This window comes from Hibiscus syriacus, unplaced genomic scaffold (genome assembly GCF_006381635.1).
Source record: "Hibiscus syriacus cultivar Baekdansim isolate YM2019G1 unplaced genomic scaffold, ASM638163v2 tig00110430_pilon, whole genome shotgun sequence".
NCBI lineage: Eukaryota > Viridiplantae > Streptophyta > Magnoliopsida > Malvales > Malvaceae > Hibiscus > Hibiscus syriacus.
In genome coordinates, this window is record NW_024062734.1 from 1,202,367 (window position 1) to 1,229,388 (window position 27,022).

Here is a 27,022-nt window from a genome sequence, read left to right on the forward strand (position 1 = left end):
TGTTTATGATAAGGGTTTGCGGTTAAGATGGAAAGAGTTAGCATTGGCTAACTAGAGTATGCGATAAAAATGTACTGGAATTATAAGATTATAAGATATTGTCTGGATATGATAACCAGATCTGCAATGGATCTGGATACAGTTGCATATTGGGATCATAATAATGAGGTATAGTAAAGAAAAGGAAGTAAGAATTTGTATATTTAAGTAAAGCTGAGGATTGATAAGAAGAGTTTGAGAATGTGTATATCGATGATCAAATTATAGGACACAGGAAGTCAGAATGTTGAGTTTGAATAAAAGAAATTTTGGGATATAAGAGAATAGAGGTGAAATTGATAAGTTGAGTAAGTGAATTTTTAAGATAATTTCGATTTGACAGGATGTATGTGTTTGGTGGATTAGGGTTTGTACCCTAGATTGAACATATATTATTGACTAGCTGTCAGAGTAAAAGTGATAGAATAATAAGATTGAAGGAAAAGGTAAAGTTGAGTTAATTGTTTATGATGTGAATTTGAATATGATTGTATATTCTGAGCAGATAGCTATGATGTAGAAACTGAGATAAGTATTTGCATGGAATCTTCAGGAAGAAAAATACAAGTATAAGAATGATAAAGAATGAAGTTATGTATAAGAAAAGGGTTATTAAAGTAATGAGGATGCAATGAAGATTGGTACATAAAGATGAGTATAAGTGATAAGACAAGAGTATGTGAATATGAAAGGAAATATATGATTTATGTATAAGGAATAAGGAGTAAAGAAATGGAAGGGATTGATTTAAAGGATCAGATACGATTACTATGGAAGTACAGAGGACAATTTTTGATATAGACACTTTGAAAAAAATTTAAAGTGGAGTTTTGGTCAAATGATGACGAAATACAAGTTTGGTATGGTTATAAGGTAATTAAAGATTGATAAAGAATTTGATTGATTAAGGATTTTGAGTGATAAGAACTGATGCTATTGGTTATATGATAAGTAACATGATAGGGATGTATAAAGGAAAAAGGTAGTTGAAGAACTAAGAGAAAGAAGGATTAAGTAAAAGAAGTAACATAAGAACATTAGAAGATATGTTCTTACTAAGTTGTTTAGTGAAAAATTCGAGGACGAATTTTTTTTAAAAGGAGGGGAGATTTGTAACATCCGCAATACCGGGTTAGTGACCAAATTGTAAAGTTTCAGAATTTGGTGACTAAAGTAGAAGAATGAAAGAATTCAATGATTATTTGAATATATATTGAAGGTTATTTGGTAATTATTAAAGGAAATTAAGGGTATTATGGTCATTTGACCAGAAAGATTTTTTATAATTTTTTTTAAGGGTAATAAGCACGTATGAAGAAGAGTCCAGAGCATTCTTCAGTCTTCTTCTTCCTCCTCTCCACCGTGAAGCTTGGTATAAGGTAAGTGAGTCTTTAGTTGGTTAATTCTTTCGTTTTAAAGCTTGTTTTGATTCTTGGGATATTAAGAAAGATTAAGGAAAGCTTTAGGGGGCTTAAACCTCAAAGATTAACAAGTTATGAGAAATTAAGAAAAATGAGCTTTTAAGTGAATTTTTGATATGGAAGGAGTTAATAGATTGTGAAGTTGAATTTGACTTGTCAAGGATTAAATTAAGAGGTAGGAAGTGTTAGAATTGGAATTAGAACACATTGGAAATTTGGTATGATTTTTGAATCTTATATGGAAGATAGAATTTTGAGTTTAAAGAAGGGATTATGGAGTAGAAATGAGTTTAAGTATGTGTATAAAAGTTAGGAATATTAAAGGGAATGAAGTATGATGTGTTGAGCTGAAAATGAAGGATTTTCGAGCTCAAAATATGATTTCTGGGCAAGGGGAATCGGTACCCATTCAAGGGGAACCGATACCCCTTCAAACGAACAAGAATTTCCAGTATGTCATGGGGGAACCGATACCCCCATAGGGGGGAACCGATTCCCCCTAAAGGAAAATTGGGAATATGGGTTTAATAAGTTCGTTTAAGTTGCTAGTATCCAATTAGAAGGTGTAGATATCTAATGATTGTCACGAAATGTACATTTATGTAGATTCTACGCAGAAAGAAATTCCGGAACGTTTGGCAAGTAAGATCGATCAAGGGAAAGATAAGAGATTGGAATTGGCTAGTGAGGCCAGGTGAGTGCATATTAGTTAGTTTATGGTGCTAAATGGAAACAAGACTTGCGACAAGTCTATTTCCTATGTTAGAATGCATGAATATATGATTATACGTATATGAATGACATGAATTGTATGTATGCATGAATATATGTGTTGACATGCTTTTGAATGTAATGTTATGAGAAGTATGTGCTATATAAGGTATATATATATACATATGTGAAACTGAACTATGTGACTGCATGAGAAAGATATGAGCCATATGACATGATATAGGTGAACATGAGAAAGCAAAGTATGAGATATAAACTATGTGATCATAGTAAAATATAATTATATTTTTATATGATAAGTGAAATAAACTGGATAATATGGATCTATAGGATGAAGTGAAAATAGTACACCAACTAGGGGATTTGAACATAAATGATAAGATGAACGTATAAGATAAGCTAGATGGGAAAGATTCATAGGTTTAAATAAAACTATAACACATGGGTTGAATGATAGAAATTTGTGAAGTTATATGAGAAGATTATAAGAGCTATAAGAAATTTAATTAAGTAACAGATTAGATTATATATAGAAATAATAGAAGTGAGATATGTTTATAAGTCTGCCCTAGATGAATACGAAATATAAGAGTGCTATATGATTTATATTAGGATAATCTTGAGGATATATATATATAGATAGATATGAAATGAAATGAAATGAGTTATATGAATAACCAATTATGTGATGAAATGGTGAATTACCTGAACATGTGAATATATATGTTTAAGAGAAGGCATACGATTAAGATATAAGCAATGTGACTATAAGTATATATGCTTTAAGTGATATGACTTATAAGTATTTCTATTATAATGTTACATGATATGTTATGTATGTTAAAGGAATTATGTGATGGTATAAGAATTGATAGGAAATATATATGTGAAAACAAGTATATGATACGAGACAAAACTTATGACTATAAGCTACGTGAAAGTGTTCTAGGTGTTTCGATATATTATATGAAGTATATGATCTTATGTGAACAAGATATGATAAGTATGTTTATATGAATAAAGGTGATTGGGTGAGAAATGATAGAAATTATATGAAAACATGGCATATGTGACATGTGAATTATATGGAAATGATCTACGGGTAAGTGAACTACGTGACTATGTGATCATATGAAAAGAAGCTATGTGATACGTGATATGTGAAAGTGAATTACAAGTTTATGTGTATATTTGAAATGAAATAAATGATAACGCCCATGTTATGTGTCATGAGAGCTAGGGGTATAGTTGGCATGCCAAGAGTCGAGGGTTTATTCGGTTCTTTAGGACATATGTATATCCTTTGGAACCTGTGTGAAGTCTTGAAAGACACATACTTGATCCATAGTATATGTATATGATTCTTAAGGAATTCTACGTGGTCCTTATGGACATCATTCTACGGGCACTACGGTGCAATTCTACGGGCACTTCGGTGCAATTTTACGGGGCACTTCGGTGCATTTATACGAGCTGTGGTGACAGCATAGTGCACAACCTCTATAGACTCACATATCGATAGTTCTCACATATGTACATGGGCTAATCCAGAGATATGAACAAATATAAGTTAGTGGTATGATAAATGCTATAGAAATGATATGATGTTGTGTGTGTATAGTGTTTGATTGAAATAGTATGGGATTATATGATAAACTGTTAATGATGAATTATGTGTATGCATGTATTTACTGCAATTAATCTGATATGATTTTATACGATATGAAAAATGCATGAACTTGCTGTAACATGATAGAACAAACCATGCATGTATCAATATAGGTTTTAAAGTGCATTATAAGTGGTTATGCCTCACTAAGTCTTCGACTTAGCGTGTGATTGTTTCACACGTAGGTTTCGAGAAGAGTAAGGAGTGATGCGGAGCAAGACAGGTCAGTTTTCCTTACCAAAAGATCAGATCAGAAATATTTGATAAAGTATGTTTTTGGTTATGTATAAAGTGTTGGCATGTAATAAGTCATTAAGTACGAGCACTCTTATAAAGTCTGTATTTTGTTTTAAATAAAGTTTTAAATTTCCCGGGATTTTTCTTAAGAGTCAAGGTTTGAAAAGTCAATGTGACACTTCGGACTCGTATCAGGGTCGGATACGGGTTGGGGGTGTTACAAACCTGGAGAGTACTTTGTTGATGTACTCAGCCTGCGATAACATCAAAGTCCCCGACTTTGTGTCTCTCTTGATCCTCATCCCAAGAATCTGCTTTGCAGCGCCCAGATCCTTCATAGCAAACTGCTTCGACAATTTTTGCTTCAAGTTTATGATCTCTTGCATGTTTGAGCCTGCAACGAGCATGTCATCAACGTACAACAATAAAATAATGAAACTATTGTCGAACCTCTTGATGTAGCAACAATGATCTGCTTGGCATCTGGTAAAACCACTGCTACTCATGAAACTATCGAACTTCTTGTACCACTGTCTAGGAGCTTGTTTTAAACCATACAAGCTCTTCTTCAACCTGCATACCAGGTTTTTCTTGCCTGCCTCTATGAAGCCTTCTGGCTGCCTCATATAGATCTCTTCCTCCAAATCACCATGAAGGAAAGCTGTCTTTACATCTAACTGCTCGAGATGTAAATTCTCCGCAGCTACAATTTTCAACACCAGTCTGATTGTAGACAGTTTTACGACTGGAGAGAAAATTTCATTGTAGTCAATACCTTCTTTTTGCTGAAAACCTTTGACAACCAATCTTGCTTTGTAGCGTTTTCTCCCATCATGTTCTTCTTTGATCCTGTAAATCCACTTGTTATGGAGCGCTTTCTTGCCTGGTGGTAATTCAGCTAATTCCCATGTCTGATTTGACATAAGCGAGTCCATCTCATCTTTCATGGAAAACTCCCACTTGACTGAATCCTCCACCTGCATTGCTTCATCATAGCACTCTGGTTCACCATTGTCAGTCAGCAACAAATAGTGCAAAGAATGCGAATACCGTTGGGTTGGTTTAGGAATTCTGGAGGAGCGTCTCAGTTCTGGTGTGTGTGGTTCTTCTTGAACTGCTTCAGGATTGATCTGAACATCATTTCCAGAAATATCCTCGAACTCAGCAAATTCCTTTGTTTCAGCTTCGGTATTACTTGATTCTGCGGTTGACCTATCTTTGTACATCATATTTTCATTGAAAATGACGTCTCTGCTTCTGATGATCTTTCGATTTTCGTAGTCCCAAAACCGGTAACCGAACTCATCACCACCGTAACCAACAAAGACGCATTTGTTGGACTTGGCATCAAGTTTACTTCTTTCAGCAGAGTTTATGTGTACATATGAAATACAACCAAACACTCTTAAGTGTGAAAGGTTTATTTCTTTCTTGCTCCAAGCTTCCTCTGGTATTCCGCCATCCAAAGGAACTGAGGGCCCACGGTTGATCAGGTAAGCTGCAGTGTTGATAGCTTCAGCCCATAGAAATTTGGGCAATCCGGCATGTATCCTCATGTTTCTGGCACGTTCATTCAGAGTTCTGTTCATGCGCTCTGCTACGCCATTCTGCTGCGGTGTTATGGGAACTGTTGTCTCCATCTTGATCCCATTGTTTGCGCAGAAATCTCTGAAACTACTGTCTCTGTACTCTCCTCCATTGTCAGACCTCAACCGCTTGACTTTCAAACCAGTCTCATTTTCCACCATGGCCTTCCATTTTCTGAAGGTATCAAAGACTTCTGATTTATTCTTCAGAAAATAAACCCATACCTTCCTTGTTGAATCATCGATGAATGTGACATAATATAGTGAGCCTGCAAGAGATGGAACAGGGGATGGTCCCCATACATCAGTATGAACCAATTCTAACCTTTCTACCTTGGGAGTCTTGCCAATCTTTGTAAAACTGACTTTCTTTTGTTTTCCAAAGATGCAATCCTCGCATAGTCCGACATCTACATTCTTTAGATCCGAAAGCTTCCCTTTTGACAGAAGTATCTTCATTCCTTTCTCGCTCATATGGCCGAGCCTTTGGTGCCATAGGTTTGATTTTCCATCAGCATCTGCTACTGCAATGATATTCTCTAAATTTGAGGTTACATAGAGAGTACCAGTCTTCTTACCACGAGCAATGACGAGTGCTCCTTTGGTAATCTTCCATTCACAGCCTGAAAAGGTTGTGCTATATCCTTCTCCATCAAGCTGTCCAACAGAAATCAGATTTCTTTTGAGGCCAGGAATATGTCTCACTCCTGTCAGCTTCCAGGTGGTCTGGTTTGGCAACTTTAGTCGGATGTCTCCTTTTCCGACGATCTTTAAGGTTTCATCATCAGCAAGATGGACCTTCCCAAAATCACCACTAACATATTTCTCCATGATTTCTTGGTATGGGGTGGAGTGGAAAGATGCCCCTGAATCCAAGATCCATGATTCAATCGGATTGTTGACGCTTAGAATCATGGCATCACCTGTCTCCTCTGTCACGTTGGCAGATTCCTGTGCGCCGGTATTTTTCTTCGGTGCTCGGCAATCTCTTTTGAAGTGACCCTTTTTACCGCAATTATAACAGGTAAAATCTTTATTTCCTGTTCTTGATTTGCCCCTTCTAGATTTTGATCTGCCACGATTTGAATTTCTTTCTGAAGTTCTCCCTCTAGACTCCGTGTGTAAGGCTGAGGAGGTTGATGCTTCACCCGATTCTCTTCGTCGAATTTCTTCACTCAATACCAGATCCCGAACATCGTCGAATTTTAATTTGCTGTTTCCCGACGAACCGCTGACTGCTGTAATAGTAGCATTCCAACTGTCTGGTAGAGATGATAAGAGAATTAAAGCTCGAACTTTATCATCGAACTCAATTTCCACTGAACTCAACTGGGTTGTGATTGTGTTGAGTTCATTTAGGTGTTGTGCCATCGATGCCCCTTCCGCCATCCGCAAATTGAATAATCGCCTCATCAAATGAACTTTGTTTGAGGCCGATGGCTTCTCATACATACTGGAGAGAGCCGCCATAAGACCCGCCGTGGTCTTTTCCTTTGCTATGTTGAAAGCAACATTGCGGGATAACGTCAGTCGGATAACTCCGAGGGCTTGTCGGTCGAGAAGAGCCCAGTCTTCATTCTTCATGCCCTCTGGTTGCTTTCCTGAGAGAGGTTGATAAAGATTTTTCTGGTACAGAAAATCTTCAATCTGCATCTTCCAAAAGCCAAAGTCCGCACCATCGAACTTTTCAATTTTCACATTCCCTTCGTCTGCAGCCATCGCTTCCACTCGAATCTGGCTTCTTTTGGATCGTTTCCGACAATTCTTGCGAACCACCGTGTATTAGAACACCACTGTCGACAAACTCGTATCGCCGACCGAAATTTCACTATTCACGAAATTCACTATTCACCTGAATAGTAATGAATAGTAACCTCGCAGAAAAATTGACAAAATTCACAACCAAAAGCTCTGATTACCAGTTGTTAGGAAAATAAACCGAGTACAAGTAATTTCCCTATAACCAGATTAGTGAGAATGCGAAATAAAAGCGGAAAAATAATACCCGAAAATTGATAACGGAGTTCAGCCAATTGTGCTTACGTCTCCGGGCTGCTGCAGATCTTTTACTAAGAGAGAAAATTTACAGGTGTTTACAAAACACTCACTACTCACAAGAAAGCTCTCTAGTATAGGAAGAAAGAAATGTTTTGGGATGATTTTGAAGCTAAATGGGTAAGGGTATTTATAGTAGAAACTTAGGGACTAATCTTTGAAAATACCCTAAAGTGCAATGACTAAAGTGAATTTACCCATTCCTATTTTCAACAAACATCTACCAAAATTTTACCAAACTTTGAAAAACATTTTTCAAAGAAACATTTACCAAACTTTGAAAAAAACATTTTCCAAAGTTGGTTGCCAAACTTTGAAACTTTTAACATGTTTAACATCTTTTACGACGTGCCATATATTGTTATTGGTATGCATCCTTATGTGAGGGATAAAGCGACTATCGGTGTTGATATACCAGTTCCTGCAGGCTTCGAGATTATCAGTAGAGATGGGGCTGTCACTACTTGCAGTTTCGGGTATGCACGCAATCCGATTTTTTTTATTAATTATTCATTTCATTGATTGTGATCACCCTTGTTTTTATATTATTAATATATGTGGTCACCCTTGGATCCGATCCGACACTCCAGGTATGAACGCCTTCCAAACATTTGTGAAGCTTGTGGTATAATGGGTCACTCGTTGGAATCTTGTTGTGTATTCGACAATGAGCTGAGGACAAGATGGTACGGTGCATGGGTACATGCAGATGCAAACAAGAAGAAGAAAAGAGCCCATGCAGATGCAAACATGAGGCAAGGAGGTTTGTTTGCCGATCAAAGCTGATGAAGAGCATTACAAGAACAAAACTTGCTAGTGGAGGAGATAGAGTTACAGGTTTTGGGGCAGCCTGAAAAAATATTCACTGCTATTTTCAGGGCAGTCTGAAAAAAAAAGCCACAAGAGTCGAGAGTTGGGCATAATGTTGAGGAAAGAAGAGGAATCGAAAGGTGTATTGTTGAGAATAACCGTCAGCGTGGGGAGCGTATTGGTCCACGAATGAAGCAACTTGAGATGAAAGCACTAGAGGAAGATTTCGCCATTGTTTACCAAGAGTTGCATTCAGATACAATAAAGGGTTAACGATTAATCTGAAATTTCCTTTTTTATCTTGTCTAATAAATTTCAATCAAACTTCCCTAGTTATTGTCAAGCATTTGTGGGGCAAATTTTAAATTTTAATAAGTTTGGGGTCGAATTGAACATTTGTCAAAGTTTGAATATTATTTGTTTTCGGTCAATTTAGGTCATTTATTGGGGTTGATGATTTGTTATAATTTGAGGTCTACTCAAAATCATAAACCTGTAATTTTACTTATTGTCAATCATTGTAATGATTCTTATTAGTTTTGATAATACTCATATTTCGTTTATAATTTTAAGTTTGAGATCTAATTGAAAATTTGACAATATTGTTATATGATTTAATTTATAAATTAATAATCCTTTGTTCAATGATTTAATTTAATACTGTTATATGATTTGATTTATAAAATAATAATCCTTTTGTTCAATGGAATCATATTTTTTTACACAATTATTATGATTTAACGTACAAATAATCTCGTAATCATAAATCTTGAATCCCATATTTTCTATACAAGATAATAATTAAAATGAAATCCCATATTTTCCTTTACACTCTTATAGTTACGATGAAATTATATGCAGCACTTACGAAATTGAGTATTTCTTGTCAATTTCAGGTCTATTTATGTATTTGTGAATTAAAAGAAATTTTTTTTAATTATATTTAAAAATAATATTTTATTTGATATTCAGTCAATTTTGGTTACTTATTCGAGTCGGTGATGATTGGTTATAGTTTCCGCATTCGTTAAACCTATAACAATATCAACACCTTTTTCCTGTTTAGGTCAACCAACTAACCTCTGTTTGTGTCTTTTGTACGCATATGATTGTGTGCGTATGTGCAGGCGTAGACCTTCACTTGAATATAAAGAATCAAATACAACATATAACATTAAAATCTTAAATCAAAGATGCAGGAATACAAGTTCAAATTGATTGTGTGCCTCCTCCACTTTCTTGTTATGATCTAAATCTTCATCTGTTCTTGGAACACCTTCATTGCAGAAGCTGGCAGTCCCAGAAGAACATTTATGCTTTTCCTCTCTTTGCCATGGGATAGGAACAAGATCACTTCCTTCTCTGGCAAGGCAACCGGCCCAGATAGAACCGGCTCTCCCCATCCGAAATCTGTAGTGTGGAAAGGTAGCCTAGACCATGTGGTGATGAGCAGGGTCGATGACAAAGACGGCCTAGCCCTTGTGACCTCGAAGTAATCGATGGCCGATCTCATGTAATCGTCTGTAACCATCTTGACTGCGTCCTGGATCAGCCCTACAGCATGTGAAAATGGCTTATCCAATAACTCGCCCGCTTCGCATATGGAATTTGTCAACACAATGCCGTTGCCGAAGTACCCTTTTGGTAGAGGCGGATTGAATTTAGTCCTGCCGTCTACGGCGAAGAGAAGCTTCGTTTGTTGGTCGGGCAGCATGTTAAGTGCCTTGGTTCGAGCCCTCCACACGAAAGCCGAAAGCGCTTCGAATGTGGAACATTTTTCGAGAACCCCGTTCTCCATAGCGTCCTTCTTTAGTTTCTCAAGCTTCTCGGGCTCGAAACAGAACGATCTATAGTGCAATTCATCTTTGTAAACTTCATCAGTGTTGGACTTATCCTCTATCTCAGAAAATTCCCGATGCAGGTACTCGATCTTCGGTGGGATTCGAGCTTTCAAAATTGTTCTGTCGGAGAATGGATGAACAGTCAGCGGCAAACCTCGGGCTGTTTCGCCCCATGAATTGACAAACTCCATAGCACCAATTCCATCAAACATGCAATGGTTCATGCAAAGGCCAAGCACAAATCCCCCGCATTGAAATTTGGTCACCTGAATCAATAATTCACATGTATATTGGGAATTATTCAATGTTGAGGGCAAAGTGCAATACATTAGACTTGTAATTCAACATACCTGAGCCACTAGAAGTGGCATCTCCAGTATGCTATTAGCACCAGGAATCTCATAAACCAGCTTCCTATGAGTCTCGGGATCAGGCTTCGTTATGTCACCAATCTCCTCCATCTTACAATTCGCTTCGGCTTCGACAAATAGCGCCCCTTTTTCGTTGCAGTCAACGATCAGTTTACCCTCCGAACTGATCGTTAGCCGCCCAGAAATGGGATAGTAATGAGAAAGAACCTTTCTCAATGCATCCTTGATCACTTGAGCAGCATTTTCATTCCCTTTCTCTTCAGCCGACTTAAAGCAATATATGGTCCGAACAATCAGCGCTATGTTTTGGTCAAGATTCGACAGAAAGTACAGACCCTTTTCCATCTCTTCAGCCGGAGAAACCAGGGTCGGCTCGCCTTGCTTCACGCTAAGATGAGACACTTCGCCATTGGACTTGTCCATTATAACACAACCTTCAATAGTTTCTGCACCCTAAATCATAAAAACAAGAAATGACCAGACCATATACATTTAACAACCTGAGAATCAAAACTAATACCATATCCAATGCATATGAATGAAGAATCCTTTTGATTATGAGGAAACAAACCATGTGAAAAAAGATGAAAGAACTGAAGAAAATTGTTGTAGTAACAAAGGATTGCAGCAGCAGCTCGATGTCAGTCACAAACTTGCAATGGTGTGATTGAACTTGTCAGATATATATAAGGACCCGAAGTGAAAATGACATGAAAGGGCATGTGGCCATGTTTGATTGGAGTTTGGAAGAGGCTGGAAATTAGTAGGATACAATAAAAATGGATGTTTCTTGGACGGAAGAAGAATATTTGATTTTTGGTGCATATGGGTTGGGGTTGGCCACTGGTCGAGGGGCCTACGGTAGAGCCGGTGTTTACCATGACTGGGATTTGGTTGGTGGGGTTGGCATCCCAATTTTTATTCATTTTGCATATATTTCTTGCTTGCTTGCTTTTTAATTACTCAAAATTTGCTTTTCAATATTATCATTGGTATTTAATTCATTGATCGATTGGTTTAAATTGGATACCGCAAAGACATTATATGGGCAATCTTTCAACCCAACTTGTTTATTTCACAACACCAAGATTCGAACGATTTGTATAAAAGACCTAACACATCATTTCACTAGATGAACAAATAATTGTTAGTTTTAGATTTTTTTATATGTTCAAGTTAAACGACTTAAAATAATAAACTTTTTAAGTCGAAACATACTGATTCGATTCAATATTAATTGTATCAACTAGTCTATTTCCATTACACCAAGAGTAATTGACAAATCAAATAAAGGTTTAAAAAAGTGGTGATGATGTAGACTCATCCAAAATATTAAGCCTTCAAAATGTCATTAAAAACCAAAAAGTTGGGTAATTATCTTGACGGATTAGTTGTAGGTTAACTACTTCCATAGAATTAGCCAAACGAAAGATGGCTAATTTGTGACACTAACTCACTAGTTTAACAAGCCTTTTTCTCATTTATTTTTTAAATTGAAACGGGTCAAGTAAGCAAAAAATATCGTTTGAACAAACCAAAGTCACAAATCCTCGCAAAAAAAAAAAAAAATCATTAGATCACCAACAAATATCTCACTTAGGGATGGACTAAGTCGGTGTTGAGAGTGTGGTCGTCCCATAGAAATTTCAAACTCTTGTGTAATTTCTTAAATTTGCACTCTTGTCAAGAATATGCAATTATAAAGAGAAAGAATATTCCTATAGAGAGATCAACTTCAAGAACAAATCTTTGTATTTGGATATGGATACCATGAATGCTACAACACACATATACGTTGTAAGATTGTAGAAGCATGACAAGAGAGAGAGAGAGCTTGAGTTGCATATTACTATTAGGATGACGAATGAACCATAGTATTGTTGTATTGTAGCCATCAATTATCAATTCAATTTACCAACAGCGATTCTTCTTAGATCAAGTCCCAAACTTCAGCTAAAGAAGACGAAGATACGCTGTATCACTCAACAGTTTTATCTGCCACCCGGTTTTCCACGAATGCTGCAGCACGGTCACAGAAGAGTCTTTTACACAGATTTTATTCGACATTGCGGGGCTGCACTCGAGGAGGCCAGTGACGAGATATTTAATCGGCAGCGAATGAGTGAAAACACCAACACAAGAGGAGGCCGAGGAGGTGTTGGTGGAGGGGAAAGAGGAATCCCTGACGTTTATGTCATGAAGTCTAGGGTGATTATTGGATACCTTAGGAGACATTTCGTCATTGGCATCATGTTCGACGATATTCTACACGGTCTTTAGCCGGCTCTTACCGGACTTCTTCTTCGGTAGTCCATGAACCGAGGTGTTTACACCACGGGTGTTGTGGTTTCTGAATCCTCGAGTCTCGTTTTGGCGTAAGAAACAATCTGATTTCGGGTTCTTGTTCCAGACTTTCTTGACCAAGAGGTTCTTTTGGAGTTCCCCAGTGATGGATCTTTCTTCATTGTTGACTTCTTCTTCTTCTTCTTCTACCTCGTCGTATTCGTCTTCGTCTTGGCTTTCTTCTTGTTTTACTACGTGTTGGGATTCGGTGGATCCCATGATGGAAAGAGAAGATGAAATGGAGGGTGTTGTGTGGGGCTGAGACAAATGCACTTTGGTTACATGCCTGCATGCATACATACATACATAATACATTAGAAATACATAAAAAAAATCCAATTATGCTATTAATCCTTATATTATATGTAAATTATGAATTTAATTTTTATATTTTAATTTAATTAATTTTGTTCTTTAAAAATATTAATTATGACTCAAACGATAAACATTAAATGTGTTGAGCAAAATCTTATATAAGCTTGAAAGTTAGTATATATCATCAATTCAAGCTTTAACAATTTAAGTTCAGAAAATTTTAAATTTGAAAGTCTGAGTCTAAAGAATGTTGAGTGCAAGAAAATCCCAAACTCACAACGATCCAAATCTAAGACTAGAGTTGTTCAAAGATTGATTTATTCGTCCAAAACTCATGAAGGTTTAGATAAAAATATTAGACACCTAAAATGAAGGGTTTTTTTTTTAATAATCTAAGAGGATTATATTACGGTATCTGTTTAAAAAAAATCTATTAATTAGATATATATCATACAAATGTAATTGTTTGAACTAGTGACCAAAATAAAACTGACTGAAAATAAAAGTGAGAACAGGTCGAAAAAATAAGGTCCCGCCAGTGTTATTTAGCCATAAATAAAAGCTTTTGTAAAACTCAGCGTTTCCATAGCTGTGCCAAAGTCTCTGTTTCTCTTGATCCGTCGCATATCTTCTTCTCATTGCAGGCAAATTACACGCTGCTATTCCTCTTCCTCCCTTATTTCTCTCTTTCCTTTTCAACTACGGTGTTCAAATATTTTCTCGTCTTTGCAGGGTGTTGGATTTCAGGTCTTGCATCTTCTCTTTGTTTATTCGAAAGCCTTTTTTCCCTTTACTTGTGCATATTTTAATTCTCTTTTGATGCAATTCCTTATAATTTGGATTTAAGTTTAATACTTTCGTATACCCTTTTGTTCTTTGTGCTGAATTAGTTGTGGGTGTGCTCTGGAAGTGAACAACGTTGGTTACACTCGTCTTTTAATAGGAAGTTCCTTCTTGTTCATATGCCTGAAATTTTATGCGTTTCTTTGTTCTCATTTTTTCCTGGGTTTGGGATTAACGAGTTTTTCAAGTGAATTAGAAGTGCGCTCTCTGTGATGGTGAAATTCAATTTATTCAAGGGAATGAGATGCATTCCGGTGCAACGTTTGTAAATGTGCTTGAAATTTATGCTCAAATTCCAGTTGCAACTTCCTTTGGATTGTTGAAGAAAGCCTTCATCTATCCAAAGCTGGATCAATTGCTCCCTTTGGATCCTAAAATTCTTAGGAAAATGGAACAATATGCAAAGCTAGATGGGGAAGACAAGCAAGCAAAACTTAATCTCAGAACAAGTACAATCACTTCATTCTTTTCTAAAGAACCCCAAAGAGAACTATCCCTGAGTGATACCATTCACTTTTGTTAAGTTTACTATGTCTATCTTGCACCGATCAACAAGCCTAACACCCATTTCATTTTCTTGCTTTTATGGCCTCTTTTCATTCGAATTATTGGCAATCAATAATCTAAAGTTGCAATATAGTGTAAAGGAGGTTACTTTTTTTCCTGTTTTTGTTTTTGTTCTCTCTCTTACTAAACATGCTTTAGTTTAGTTCAATGAAATTAAACAGGGTTTGTCATCTACTTTACTGCAATTTTAGGGAGTAGAAACTGAGAGATGTTTGGGAGTATGGTTCAGTACTTTTCAACGAAACCCAAACAAAAAATGAAGCCAATCGAGTTGACTATGCCGGCTGAGCAAACGCAGACCATAACCAGAGTCATCTTTAACATCCTAAAAGAGCATGGCCCCCTCACTGTTAGTGATACTTGGAACCGAGTCAAGGTCCATTTTCTTGTAATTCATAATCACCACAAATTGAACATTCCATGTATTATTTTCTTTTAACAAATGCAGAGTTAGAAGCTGTGATGTAGGTATATAGGTGGTGTATTAACTGTTGTATGATTGGGATGCTTTGCTGGCCTGCGAGTTTTGACAAAATGAAGTAAAAATGGTGTATGAGTTTAGGGGGTTGGATTGAGAGGACTTACAGGCAAGAGTCATATGACGATTGTGCTGAGATGGATGAGAGAGAGACGGAAGATTAGGCTAATATGCAACCATGTGGGACCTCACAAACAATTCCTGTATACAACTTGGTTCAGTTTCTTGCTCTGCAATACTACTGGCTTAAGGACATTTACTATGAAATAAATGTAATGTTGTGTAAACTTTACTGTACTGTGAAATCAAATTGGTTTATTATCTTCTTCGAATATATTTTTCATTTTCATGGTCAAATTCCATGTTCAGTTATCATTTCTTTACTTGTCATTGCCATCTAGATTGTTCTATGCAGGCTTCTAATATTCCGGAATCAGTTTGAATTCAATTACTTGTCATTGCCATTTAGATTGGTTTCTTCTTTTTGTTTGGTTATGAAGGCTAAATAAAATCGATTCGTGTGGAGTCAAGGTGGAGATATCAATAGAATCGTCCTTCAGCTGTGAACAAACACTTTCTTCAGTGTAAATGAAAATCTTTTGTGCTGTATTGCTCTCGATTGCTTCAGAATTGAGCTGCTGGGGATCTTGGACTGCTCGACTTGGGTTTTTAACAATTGTGGACAACAGTGTATGCAGAACGAATGCAAATTGAACAGGCGTTGCAAGGTTTCCTTGGATGGCAGATGCAGCAGAATTTTACAACCCACCAAATATAAAATCTGAAGAGAGAAGAAGCTCCCGAACCACTCTGGAAAAGCTTTCAGTCCATTGAAGAAACAAATACCTTACTGCTCGAGTGCGGTTCGGTGTTGAAGTTGATGTGACAAAGAGCATGGTTTATCCCATCCATACGATCTCAATTCATTAAGGGTAGAGTAGAGACGGTGGATGGAACCAATACCTGGGAATTCTTCTACCTCTTTTGAGAAGGGACCTAATGACAATTCCTTCATACTTGTGAGGCACCCAACGCTCTCTTTGAGTCTTTTCAAGTTTTCACAATTAATAATCCACAATTCTTCCAGAGATTACTGCAATCGTCTATGAACAAGCGTTGAAGTACAAGTTGATAATCCAGATGGTGCTATCAGCTTTAATTCTAAAAGAGAGGCCAAACCATCTAAACAGGGGATGGAGCTTATGTTCTCACAATCCTCTATTGCTATTTTTTTTAAAGACTAGGGGAAAATCTACTCATTCTTGGAACGCTGTTATAATGTTAAAACACGTAATTTAATTCTTAAACGGAAGAACCACAGCATCATGGATTTACATAGCAGGAAATGTTATAATGTTAGTTTACATTTTTATTCTTCCAATTGTCACTAAAGCCGGTCAGGTTAAATTCACAAAGATGAGATAAAAATAGGCTACACAAGTGTTATTCTCTTTGTTTGGTTATGAAGGCCAAACAAAATTGAGTCGTGTCGAGGCCAAGATATCAATAGCGCCTACCACCAGCCGTGGACAAAAGAACCCTGCCTCCTTTCTTTCCTTTCTTTCCCATCTCATTCATCTTAGGCGTCTGCAAATTTTCAGCAGCCTTTGCTCTTGATATAACATTGGCAAATGAAGCCGTGCCTGAATTTCTTGAGCCTGAACAAACACAAACGAGCTGGTTAGCCTAGGGAGCTCAAGAATTCGAGAAACAGATTTTTATAACACATCGATATCCGCAGAACTGGAGAGACAGAAGACATTGATAACATCCTTCTCTAAATATCAAGCAGAACTAAATATTAGCATCAAAGCATTACCGGCTGCAGCTGGGGAATCGGTTGCCCCCTCATTGTTATGTGTACCATTTCCTTCCTCAATTTTCAATGAAGGAGAATCATGTGCAGCAGCAAAACCAAACCTAGTAACATTTGAAAACAGTTTTCTCTCCCCTGTGACTGGGGGACTTGATGATATCACATTAGAACTTCCAAGGGCTGAAATAGAACACCAAATCGTAATATAAGGTAACGATATATTTGTGTTCAAAAAGTAGCAAAGAATAGACCAGCTACGACAACTCGTACATAGCAAATTTAGAACCCACCACCTTAGTTAGAAAACATTGCACACAGTACAGGTTCCTCATAATGTATAGTTCAAACAAGACCGAAAACCCCAAAATAAAATTCAAGGCATATTGATAGGACAAATGCAGTATATTAATGATTAACCACAATATTACCTTCAAAGTCATCCATAGAGAATGAAGGGGAATCATTGTAAGAGGAGTGCCCAAAGCTAGATATAACGGGTGTAAACTGCACTGCAGCAGCAACTTCAGCCTTGATTTTCTCCTTTTGCTCCTATAGATAAGAATTAAATATCTGAATCTAAAAGCACGTCCAATCTCAAGTTACACCTTTCTCAAAAAAAATATTATTATCATTAATATCATAGAAGAAAAACCTAGAACTACTGTTGTGACAATCCATAACAATAGCTCTTCAACAATTAAAAAAGCTCACAACTCCAAATGTAAATGGCTTTAATATCAAAATGATGTCATTTAATGTTGAAGTGATAAACTCAACAGTCGCCAATAGAGTTTGATTCCACCCAATAAAATTAAACCTTGCGTGTCAAAAGTGTAGTAAATGATAACGTCCATAAAACAGTACCTTTCTAGCTAGCTGCTTCCTCTGTTTTTCACGCCTCTTGATTTCATCCATAAATGGCAGCAAAGCATCAGATGGAAGAATACCACTCAAATCAATTTCACAAAGCTGAAACAGAAAGCTACTTTTAAGAATGACACACAAAGCAAGATCTGAAACTGAAAATGGAACATGCAGCAACAAAACCATACCTGAAAAGTTGTTGTCAAGGAAAAATGACTTAAGAATCGATATCTCCTCCTCACTGCCTCAGACTGAGTGACAGTTTCCAACTCTAAAATCCTTCCACTTACTCTGAAATTCAAAAGTTATAGTTAACAAGACTAAAACAAAACACACTTTCCGTCAAAAAGAAAATGAATTAATGCACCCTTTTTAAATCATTTGGTAAGAAACACAGAGAAAAAAAGGCAAGTCCAATAGTTCTTCAAGCCTTATTAGCATGCAAAGCACAAAAAGATGGCACCATTAAAAGTAATATTCCAAATGGTTCTCTTTTTCTTTCAAATTCCCAATCAGTAATTCCTACATATTTAAATTTCATTCTCATATCTTAATATGCATGGTGGTCAATAAATCATTTCCTCAAACCTGAGTGGCAACAAATCATAGCTTCCATAATGGTGTAGGAGACACTTCACGTTTAAAGGATGGAGAATGATGTGCTGCCCATCCACCGCCTGAAACAGATAAATGAAAGATAAGAAACAACAAAATGTATACATTTAACACTTAAAAGCGTGGCTAATCTGTTGGGGGGGGGGGTCTGGCAGGTTCAAAACATAAAAAAGAAAAAGACCATAAAAAGCCAACTCCTACTTTATTGAACAGGAAAATGGCCAAATAGTGAACTCCCGTGACTGATTCACAACTAAACTAGTTTCCTTTCCCAGAAAATATGAAATTGCAATAAGAAAGGAGAAATAGAGAATTAAAAATGCCATCTTAAATTATATTCACCTGGTAGAAATTGTAAGAGCCATTGTCCTTTGCATCTTTGGAGCCGTCTAAGCACTCTTGCAAGTTCTTGCTTTCTTCAATTGATAAAGTTATAGATGAGTCTTCAGCTTCTACAGATTCAACTACGACAGCACTTTGATCCAAGGCACTCCCTCCATTTGACCCGTCTGTTTTTGAGTTGAAGTTACACTTACTGTGCTCATCATCCCCAGAAGATAAAGTTCTCCCTCCAGAACTGTGTATATTACCGATAGCTTTGGAAACATTTAAAGTAAATTTATCAGACCCCACCTTACAAGCAGTGTTTATACTAGCTTTATTGCTATCAGTGGCTCGGTGCTCCTTCCAGTACTTCTTCCTCTGTTCTAATAGTTCCATTGCAGCACAAACATACGGAAGCTTCTCCAAATCATCAACAAGCCCTGAATCTGCTATGGCCAGCCAGCTGTCTAAATCAGATATAGCTTGTCTAACTGACAGATCAACATCTGAAGTAAATATAAACTTTGAAAAGGGATCATACATGTCCTCCTCACCACACTGCATGGTGCTCGTCTCTTTTTTACTTTTCTGAGATGGAACAAATGAATCTTTTTGTCGCGCTAGAAGCATAAACTCTATCGTATTGCCCACGCAACATTGTCTAACATTCTCAATATAGATGGTGTACAGATCCTTCTGGGATACCGTTACAAAACATAAAGGGCACCTTTTGAAGCACTCACGTTTCTGATCCTCCTCGCCCATGAACAAGTATTGCAGAATACATGGGAAGCAAAAAATATGACCGCATGATGTTATTTGTGGGCATTGAGGATGTTCCAAACAAATTGGGCACTGCACAGGAAATGGGGTTGAATACCTCACACAAATAATATCCTCCCATAGTAAACTCTTATCTGGATCCATCAGTTCAGGGGCGTAACTTCCAGTATCCAACACAACAAACTTGAAATTTGCCTGAAGGAATAAATCTTTGTTATAAGGCTTAATCTTTCGCTGCCTTCTCGGGGGAGGTCCCCATAGTTGCGGACGAGAACGAACAATAGGGTCATAATGAAAATTCAGCAAGTGGTTACAATTCGTCATCTGATTTCTTTTTCCTGCCGATTGTGTAGCACCCCCATGAGCCACAGTGCCTTGATGATTTCGAGTAGAAACCATGTCTCCGGACATTTTCCCTCTAGAATGAGAATTAGTCCTCCTGTTTCTGTGTACTGAAGTCCTCTTACCATTGGACGTGTCTACTTCACTCAACTGATCCTAGCAGAAAAGAAGGTCAATTTTAACTTACTAACAATAAAAAGAGACACTTTTACGTCTCAAACATCATATATCTTCAATTCCAATGTTTCATGTGTTGAGTTCCCTAATAGTTAACAAGGACGCATACAAAACAGTTGTAAAGTTCTACCATATATCCCCATCTTTCGTGACAGAAACAGCATTAAGTAGGATAAAAAAAACGTGATACAAGAGCCTTAGTATAAAATTTTTACCTCTTTGGAGGATCCAGCTGAACCGTGTGCATCAGAATCCAAGGTGCCTGCCATAAAAAAGTAACTTTTATGATTAGAAGCTTCAGATTTTCAATACAAACTTCTATTACGACCTAATACAGCACTAAACGAACATAAAACGAGAAACCCAGATTAGAATTCGAGGAAGAACTCAAACGAAAGGAAAATTGAAGGAGGGGAAATACCTGGAGGGGAAGTGGAGAGAGACAAGGAAGGAGGATCAGAGATGTGGAGAGATCCGAAGGGTATGGGAAGAGGGGAAGGAGGAGAGGGTTGGGGACTGTCGCCATGATTGGGATTAGAGTTTTGAGGGGGAGATTGAGAGGAAGACGCTTTGGAACCTTGAGCTTGTGAGGGCAAGATGGACATGAAAATCTTCAGAGCTTCGTTTTGGGGGGATACGGGGACTGTGTTTCTCGGCGATTGTATTTTTGCGTCCTTAGCCTGCGGCCTTATCACGCATTATTATTTCAGCTCCAAATCCTATTGAGGAAAGTAAGAGAGAGAATCTACCGCATCTTCACCCGAATTTAGATTTCTGGATTGTTAAATTACTTAAATACCCTTATCATCATTATATATTCCTATTTTTATTTTTTATTTTTATCTAAGACAAATATTACAACTACACCTCAACTTTAAGTCAAACGTACAATGTCATATATAAATTTTGATTTTATATAATTATATAAGTAAAGTATTTTTCACAAATTATTAATATTAGTGTCGACAAAGTATCTCTTTACATTGAAATATTGTGTATAAAAATAATCATATTTATTTAATATGACAATGAAATAAATATTTTTGTAACATCTTAAATCTAATCACCGTTAGATAGGCTTAAGATGTTATATTAGTCCATTGAGGCAATCGTAAAATTTAAAATCATTTTCATTTCTATTTCAAATACAATATTATTTATCAAAATACAATATGTGTAATAGTTATAAAATATTTATACATATTAGAAAACTGTGATACAATAGTTTAAAATAATAAAACACAATTCTTAGAGATTACAAACTAAATACATAAATAATGGTCAAATGAATACACATGTCCACGAAAAATAAAAATATTATACCAGGGTGAAAGATGGTGAAAAATCCTATTACAATGATGTTCCTCGAACAACTCAAGCAACTAACATACAAATAAAAATATTTGAATGATGATATTTATAATGATATTACTAATCTGAAAGAGAAAATTCAATGTCACACACGTTTCGTTACAATTCCCATTAATTATAACAAATGATTTTCATGTCTCACCAATGCCATCGAATATAAATCATGACGAAAACTTAATCTCACATATACATTGGTAACATTCTCGCTCATAATACATATAGTATTGACTCGACGTCACTATAACAATGAAGCGAAATATCATGAATATCCAACAATCATCGTATAACAGATAGTTGCACATACAAAAGTGCCTATAGGCCACGCAAGGTAATCACTGCCTTAAAATGCCAAACAAGGTAGTTCGACTATATAATATCTTTGTTAACATATACACGCGAGGTCGTTTCTTATCTCATCATTACGTAATTATGTTCTCTTATCTAGAATGTTATAAAATGGTACCTTAGCATGTCGTTTAGTTAAAATTGATTATTTATTAATGATTCGCTACTCGCATTTAATTTCACATTTCTCACGATCTATTAAAAGGCCTGAAATTTGGCTCACACATTATCACTTTATTGATATTCATATAATGTGTGGTTTCTCTGGCACATTATTCACCTAATACGTCATTCTATTTATAGATATTCATTCAACAACAATTCGTCATTTTCATCTTTTCTCACCGTTCACTCGTCTTATTATTGTTCATGACAAGTGGTTAATACACTATCGACTTATTACTCTCTTTGCTTTTGGTGTGGTAGGATGAAGAAGAGGTAGTTATCGGAAAACCCCATGATGAAGAAGATGATGTTGAAGATGCAAAGAAACACGGCCTTTCCAGATCTATCTAAGAGCTCGAAGAAATCGAAAACTGCTAATCAAGAAGTTCATGTTTGGTCAACGCTTTTGAATGTAAAAACTCTTTTTTAATCGTTCCCAAATCTTTAAAATATCAAACGTCTCATCCTAATCCTAATAAATCAACTGATGATTTTTTTTCATTTATTACTATGTTGGTTCCGAGTCTTACGTAAGGACCCGACTTCCCAGCCTTGGCTTACGCCCCTTGCAATGAACAATTTTCATAATAAAACTGTCATTGCCGTATCGGTTCCTTGTCTACCTTGTTCCTCCATTTTTCTGGTTTTGGCTTTTGAATTCAATCTGCAGCAATTTGTTTAAGGGCAAGGCCAATGACATCAAGAAGGAAGTTGTTCGCTTGGAGCGTGAATCCGTTATTCCCACTCTCAAGCCCAAGATCATCATGACTTTGTCCAATCTCATTCGTACGTACATTCTCTTCTAATCAACACCTTCATGGCATCATCTTTGAGTTTCAAACTGCTCTTCTTCTTTTTCTCCTGTGTTGCAGAACATAGTACAGATCGGGCTGAGTTTGTGAAGTTCTGCAAGCTAGTCGAGTACACGGTTCGAGCTTGGTATCTTCTTCAGTTTGAGGATTTGATGGTAACATAACCCGAAACTATTTTGTCCTTATATCTTGTCTTTTTTGTTAGAGGTGTAAATCAATCGAACTTGAATGAATATAATTTTTTTATGTTGGTTTGTTTATTTTAGAAGATATTCATGTTAAGTTCATATTTATTTATTTTAAAGGTGATCGTGTTCGATTGTTGAATGTTTATTAACTAATATTTTATTCTTACTTTTTTTCAAGCAAAAACAATTGTAAAATTACGCCTCTAGTCTTTAATTTTCTTAGTCTTCACAATTTAAACTCTAAAATTCACCTTATGTTCAATCTAGTCTTTATCTTTACCCATATTTAAAATATAAAAAATAAAATGAAAAATACAACAGAGTAAACGAACTTATAAACGAGTCAATTAATTAGCTTATGAACGAGAGCATATTCGTGAACATAAACAAACTGGACACCTAGGTTCATATTCGTTTGTTTATTAAATGGAATTAAAATTTTATTTATACTCGTTTATTTAATTTAATAAACGAACGTTATACAAACAGTTGGTCGAATACTCTGTTCATCTACACCTCTATTTTTTTTTTAATTTCAGTTGGATTTTTTTTTTAGCAATTGTTCTCCCTCTTCGACTCTGTACATGGGGCTCAAAAGTTGCAGCAGCAGAATTTAACTCCTGCTGAAATTGATCTACTTGAGCAGGATTTCTTAGCATATTTATTCCAGGTGTTCTTCTTGCTTCTAGTGGAACAAAAATGAAATTGCAAAAAATTTTGAAATTCCTTTTGTTTGTATACAGGTTATGGAAAAGAGTAATTTTAAGATAGTTTCAGATGATGAGATTGATCTTGCAACTGCTGGCCAATATCTTCTTAATCTCCCCATAACAGTTGATGAATCAAAGGTCATCTGCAACTTCATGTGTTATGCACATTATCTGGTCAAATTATTAATCTTTCATTTGAAATACTGCAATGTGTATTCTCTTATCTTACATCATACTTTTTTTCTTACTGAATTCAGATTGACAATACACTTCTAAGGAAATATTTTGCTGACCATCCCCGAGATAACCTTACAGATTTTGCTGATAAGGTTTGTGAATCGCAATTTCAGCATAGAAATTGCATCATTCTCGATAATATAAATGTTCATAGAACATATTTGAAATGCAAAGACGATTCAGTACCATTTTTGATTTACAAGTATTAGTTTGAACACTCTCTTTGTCAAGCTAAGTATGTTTCTTTTGTGTCTATTACATTATCTTCAGACGTGGGATCGGAATCGATCGAACAACTAATTTTTTATACATGGAGAAGGTAGACATAATCCTTTCACAACTTTCGGCACTTCTTATGAAGCGAACTCGGTGAGTATGTTCTGGACAGTCATTACCTTATACCAGTGCTTGTGGCTTATTCTTGGCGAATGTACCTTTCCATACTGTTGCTTAGATGTAATTATGAAGACTTTTGGAAGTGTTACTTGCAGGTTGGGCAATATTTTCTGCAGAAAATCAGGAAGGGCAATTAAGGAATTGCCAAAGAAGGATGAGGACCTTAGTGAAGAATTCTATGTCGAGCGCATCGGTCTCGATAAAATGGAACTAAGGTTGTTATCTTGGAAAAACAGTTTTCATTCAGGAACATTATGTACCATATTATCTGGAGTTTAGTGTCTATCTGAACCTTGAAATTTGCTTTACATCTTTGTATGCTTCTGGTGTTGTTTCTACTCGGTAACTTTCTTCTTTCAGCATTCGGAACTTGATTACCAAGACTACAATTCAAGAACTGACGTTTGAGAGGATAATTGTTGTTTACAGGTACTTTCTATTGCATCTAAAAAGTATGTTGAACTTCCAGGAAATCGAGTCAAGGACCGAAAAAGGATCGAGGAATACATGTAAAGCATTTCAAACACATTCCTATGGCAGATCTGGAAATAGTCCTTGTGAGTCTCTCTTATTAGCTCTTTTGTTCTCAAATTTGTCATACAACATGGTGATATTGTGCATCATTGTACATTCTGTATGCTCTTTTAACAGCCTGAGAAGAAAAATCCTGGATTAACTCCTATGGATTGGGTCGCATTCATTGCCTCTGCTATAGTGGGCCTGGTCAGTTAAGAAATCATCATTCTCGCTCGTTTCATCTTCGCTCCACCATTTCTTACAGAATTTATATTTGAAAGGAAAAGCCCTATTCCACAGGTTGCAGTGATCACTTCTCTTGAAAAGCCTAAAGCTGATCTGTGGGTCATTTTTGCTATTCTGTCAACAGTGGTTGGTTACTGTGCTAAGACTTACTTAACGTACGTCCATCTTCATTTAATTCGTATACATGGTAAAGCATCAGGGGACTTGCTTGATTGTTTCTCATATTTCCATATAGGTTCGAAGCGAACATGGCTGCATATCAGAACCTAATAACACAGTCCATGTATGAAAAGCAACTCGACAGCAGAAGGGGAACTTTGCTTCACTTGTGTGATGATGTGATTCAACAGGAAGTAAGTTGATTTCTTTCTATCAATTTCAAGTAGATTTGCTTGTCGAAACCAATGAAAACAACACAGTCCATGTATATAATGATGTGTGCAGGTGAAGGAGGTGATCATTGCATTCTTTATACTAATGGAGCAAGGTAAAGCCACCGCCAAGGTATGATGCATATACGGCATACTGTATGAGGATCGACTTGAAGAGGTAAAAGGAACTTATATTGCATAATGTGCTGATATATTGATGTAGGAATTGGATCAGAGGTGTGAGGATCTACTAAAAGAGGAGTTTGGGGAGAGCTGTAATTTTGATGTGGATGATGCACTTGCAAAGCTACAGAACTTGAAAGTTCTTACAAAGGTCCACACAAACTAGATGGTTATATTTATATATATATGGTATTAATTGGTTTTGGTCAAAGTTAATGAATGTGTAAAACGGTGTATGAAATGCAGGATCCTACTGGGAAATATGCCTGTGTGGGATTAGCACGTGCTAAAGATATAATTGGTGTGACCACTGAAGAAGTAGTGCTCAAGGCAAGACAGGTTGCCATGTCATCTTGATTTGGGGAGATTTCAGCCTTGGTAAGTTATTTATTTATTTTTTTGGAGTATTTTAGCTTTCGACTTTTCAATTTTTTGTCAAAATAGCTCATGTTAGATGAAAACTGTTAGTTGACTAACGATTAATTCATATTGCTGACATGACATTTACACATGTGTTTAATTGATAGTGTGATGTATGGCACACCATTACTACAAGCATTAGAAGATTACGGTAAGAGTAAATTAAAACGTCGGGGGACTCAAATGCTAAAAAAACAAAAAAAAAATCTGTTCCAAAATGATCATTTAGACAAACATTAAAAACTGGTTTTTTTTATTGTGCCTTTTTCTTTTTGGGTACAACTCACACACCCTATGGCAGGAGCAAATTACGGTCACACAGACTACAAGCAGATAATTCCTGCTGTTTGAATCTATCATGTAGGTTGGAGGGTTGAACAGCCATGGGGGTTCGTATTGGATTCACTGTGACCTGAATTATTAATATCGATGCAGCTGAAAATTTTAGTAATCAGATTATGCAACTATTCCTTTTCCTTTTGGTTTCAGGTGGGCGGAAATGTGTTGTTACCTTAGACATTATAATTAACAGCATTAAGAAGCATACTTTTTACCCTGCTGAGTTCGAGTTATGTTTACATAGTCTATATGTTCACAAATTGTGTCATCTAGGCCATCTTGCAAAAGTATTATTTGTAACATATGTATCTTAATCTTGGATTGTATTAATTGAACAATTTTTTTAAAAGAAATAATTTGGACTTAATCATGGTCTTCACAATGCCGCCATCAATATTGAACATTTTCAAATTTTATTTAGGTTCAAAATTGAAAAATACACCGCGCTTATAATCAGAGAAGTTTATATGGTACATAAAGTGTAAAAGGGTAAAT

At 36.3% G+C, this 27,022-nt stretch overlaps 3 protein-coding genes across 6 annotated transcripts; 1 reads left to right on the forward strand and 2 right to left on the reverse strand.

Moving 5' to 3' along the window:
* Nucleotides 1–550: 550 nt before the first annotated feature.
* On the reverse strand, nucleotides 551–20,936 carry LOC120125424 (RING finger protein 10-like). Of its 4 annotated transcripts, XR_005516359.1 has the most exons (10): nucleotides 20,650–20,932; nucleotides 20,444–20,490; nucleotides 18,945–20,207; nucleotides 18,576–18,664; nucleotides 18,176–18,278; nucleotides 17,988–18,092; nucleotides 17,552–17,672; nucleotides 17,127–17,303; nucleotides 16,746–16,965; nucleotides 551–562 (listed from the first exon to the last, which is right to left on the reverse strand). XR_005516359.1 is itself a non-coding variant. In XM_039143851.1 (9 exons), exons 1-9 carry the CDS (start codon nucleotides 20,831–20,833, stop codon nucleotides 16,811–16,813), a joined length of 2,238 nt encoding a protein of 745 aa, XP_038999782.1. In that variant the 5' UTR covers nucleotides 20,834–20,932; the 3' UTR covers nucleotides 16,607–16,810. The 4 variants fall into 4 exon arrangements, 3 of the variants coding, with proteins under 3 accessions (XP_038999782.1, XP_038999781.1, XP_038999783.1); XM_039143851.1 differs by lacking the exon at nucleotides 551–562 and having other exon boundaries at nucleotides 16,607–16,965; nucleotides 18,945–20,201; XM_039143850.1 differs by lacking the exon at nucleotides 551–562 and having other exon boundaries at nucleotides 16,607–16,965.
* On the reverse strand, nucleotides 9,778–11,400 carry LOC120125425 (omega-hydroxypalmitate O-feruloyl transferase-like). Its single transcript, XM_039143853.1, has 3 exons — nucleotides 11,333–11,400; nucleotides 10,741–11,214; nucleotides 9,778–10,656 (listed from the first exon to the last, which is right to left on the reverse strand). The coding sequence occupies exons 1-3, from the start codon at nucleotides 11,333–11,335 to the stop codon at nucleotides 9,799–9,801; spliced, it is 1,335 nt and encodes a 444-aa protein (XP_038999784.1). The 5' UTR covers nucleotides 11,336–11,400; the 3' UTR covers nucleotides 9,778–9,798.
* Nucleotides 20,937–22,699: 1,763 nt separating the features above from the next.
* LOC120125324 lies at nucleotides 22,700–26,137 on the forward strand (the record flags this gene model as incomplete). The annotated part of the gene is made up of 15 exons (XM_039143774.1): nucleotides 22,700–22,895; nucleotides 22,982–23,076; nucleotides 23,666–23,779; nucleotides 23,853–23,957; nucleotides 24,077–24,152; nucleotides 24,293–24,425; nucleotides 24,548–24,667; nucleotides 24,813–24,881; nucleotides 24,922–25,009; nucleotides 25,104–25,175; nucleotides 25,269–25,369; nucleotides 25,450–25,567; nucleotides 25,659–25,718; nucleotides 25,809–25,919; nucleotides 26,015–26,137. Coding segments are annotated over 15 exons (1,569 nt in total), but the record flags the coding sequence as incomplete, so codon positions are not given.
* Between the last annotated feature and the right edge of the window lie 885 nt (nucleotides 26,138–27,022).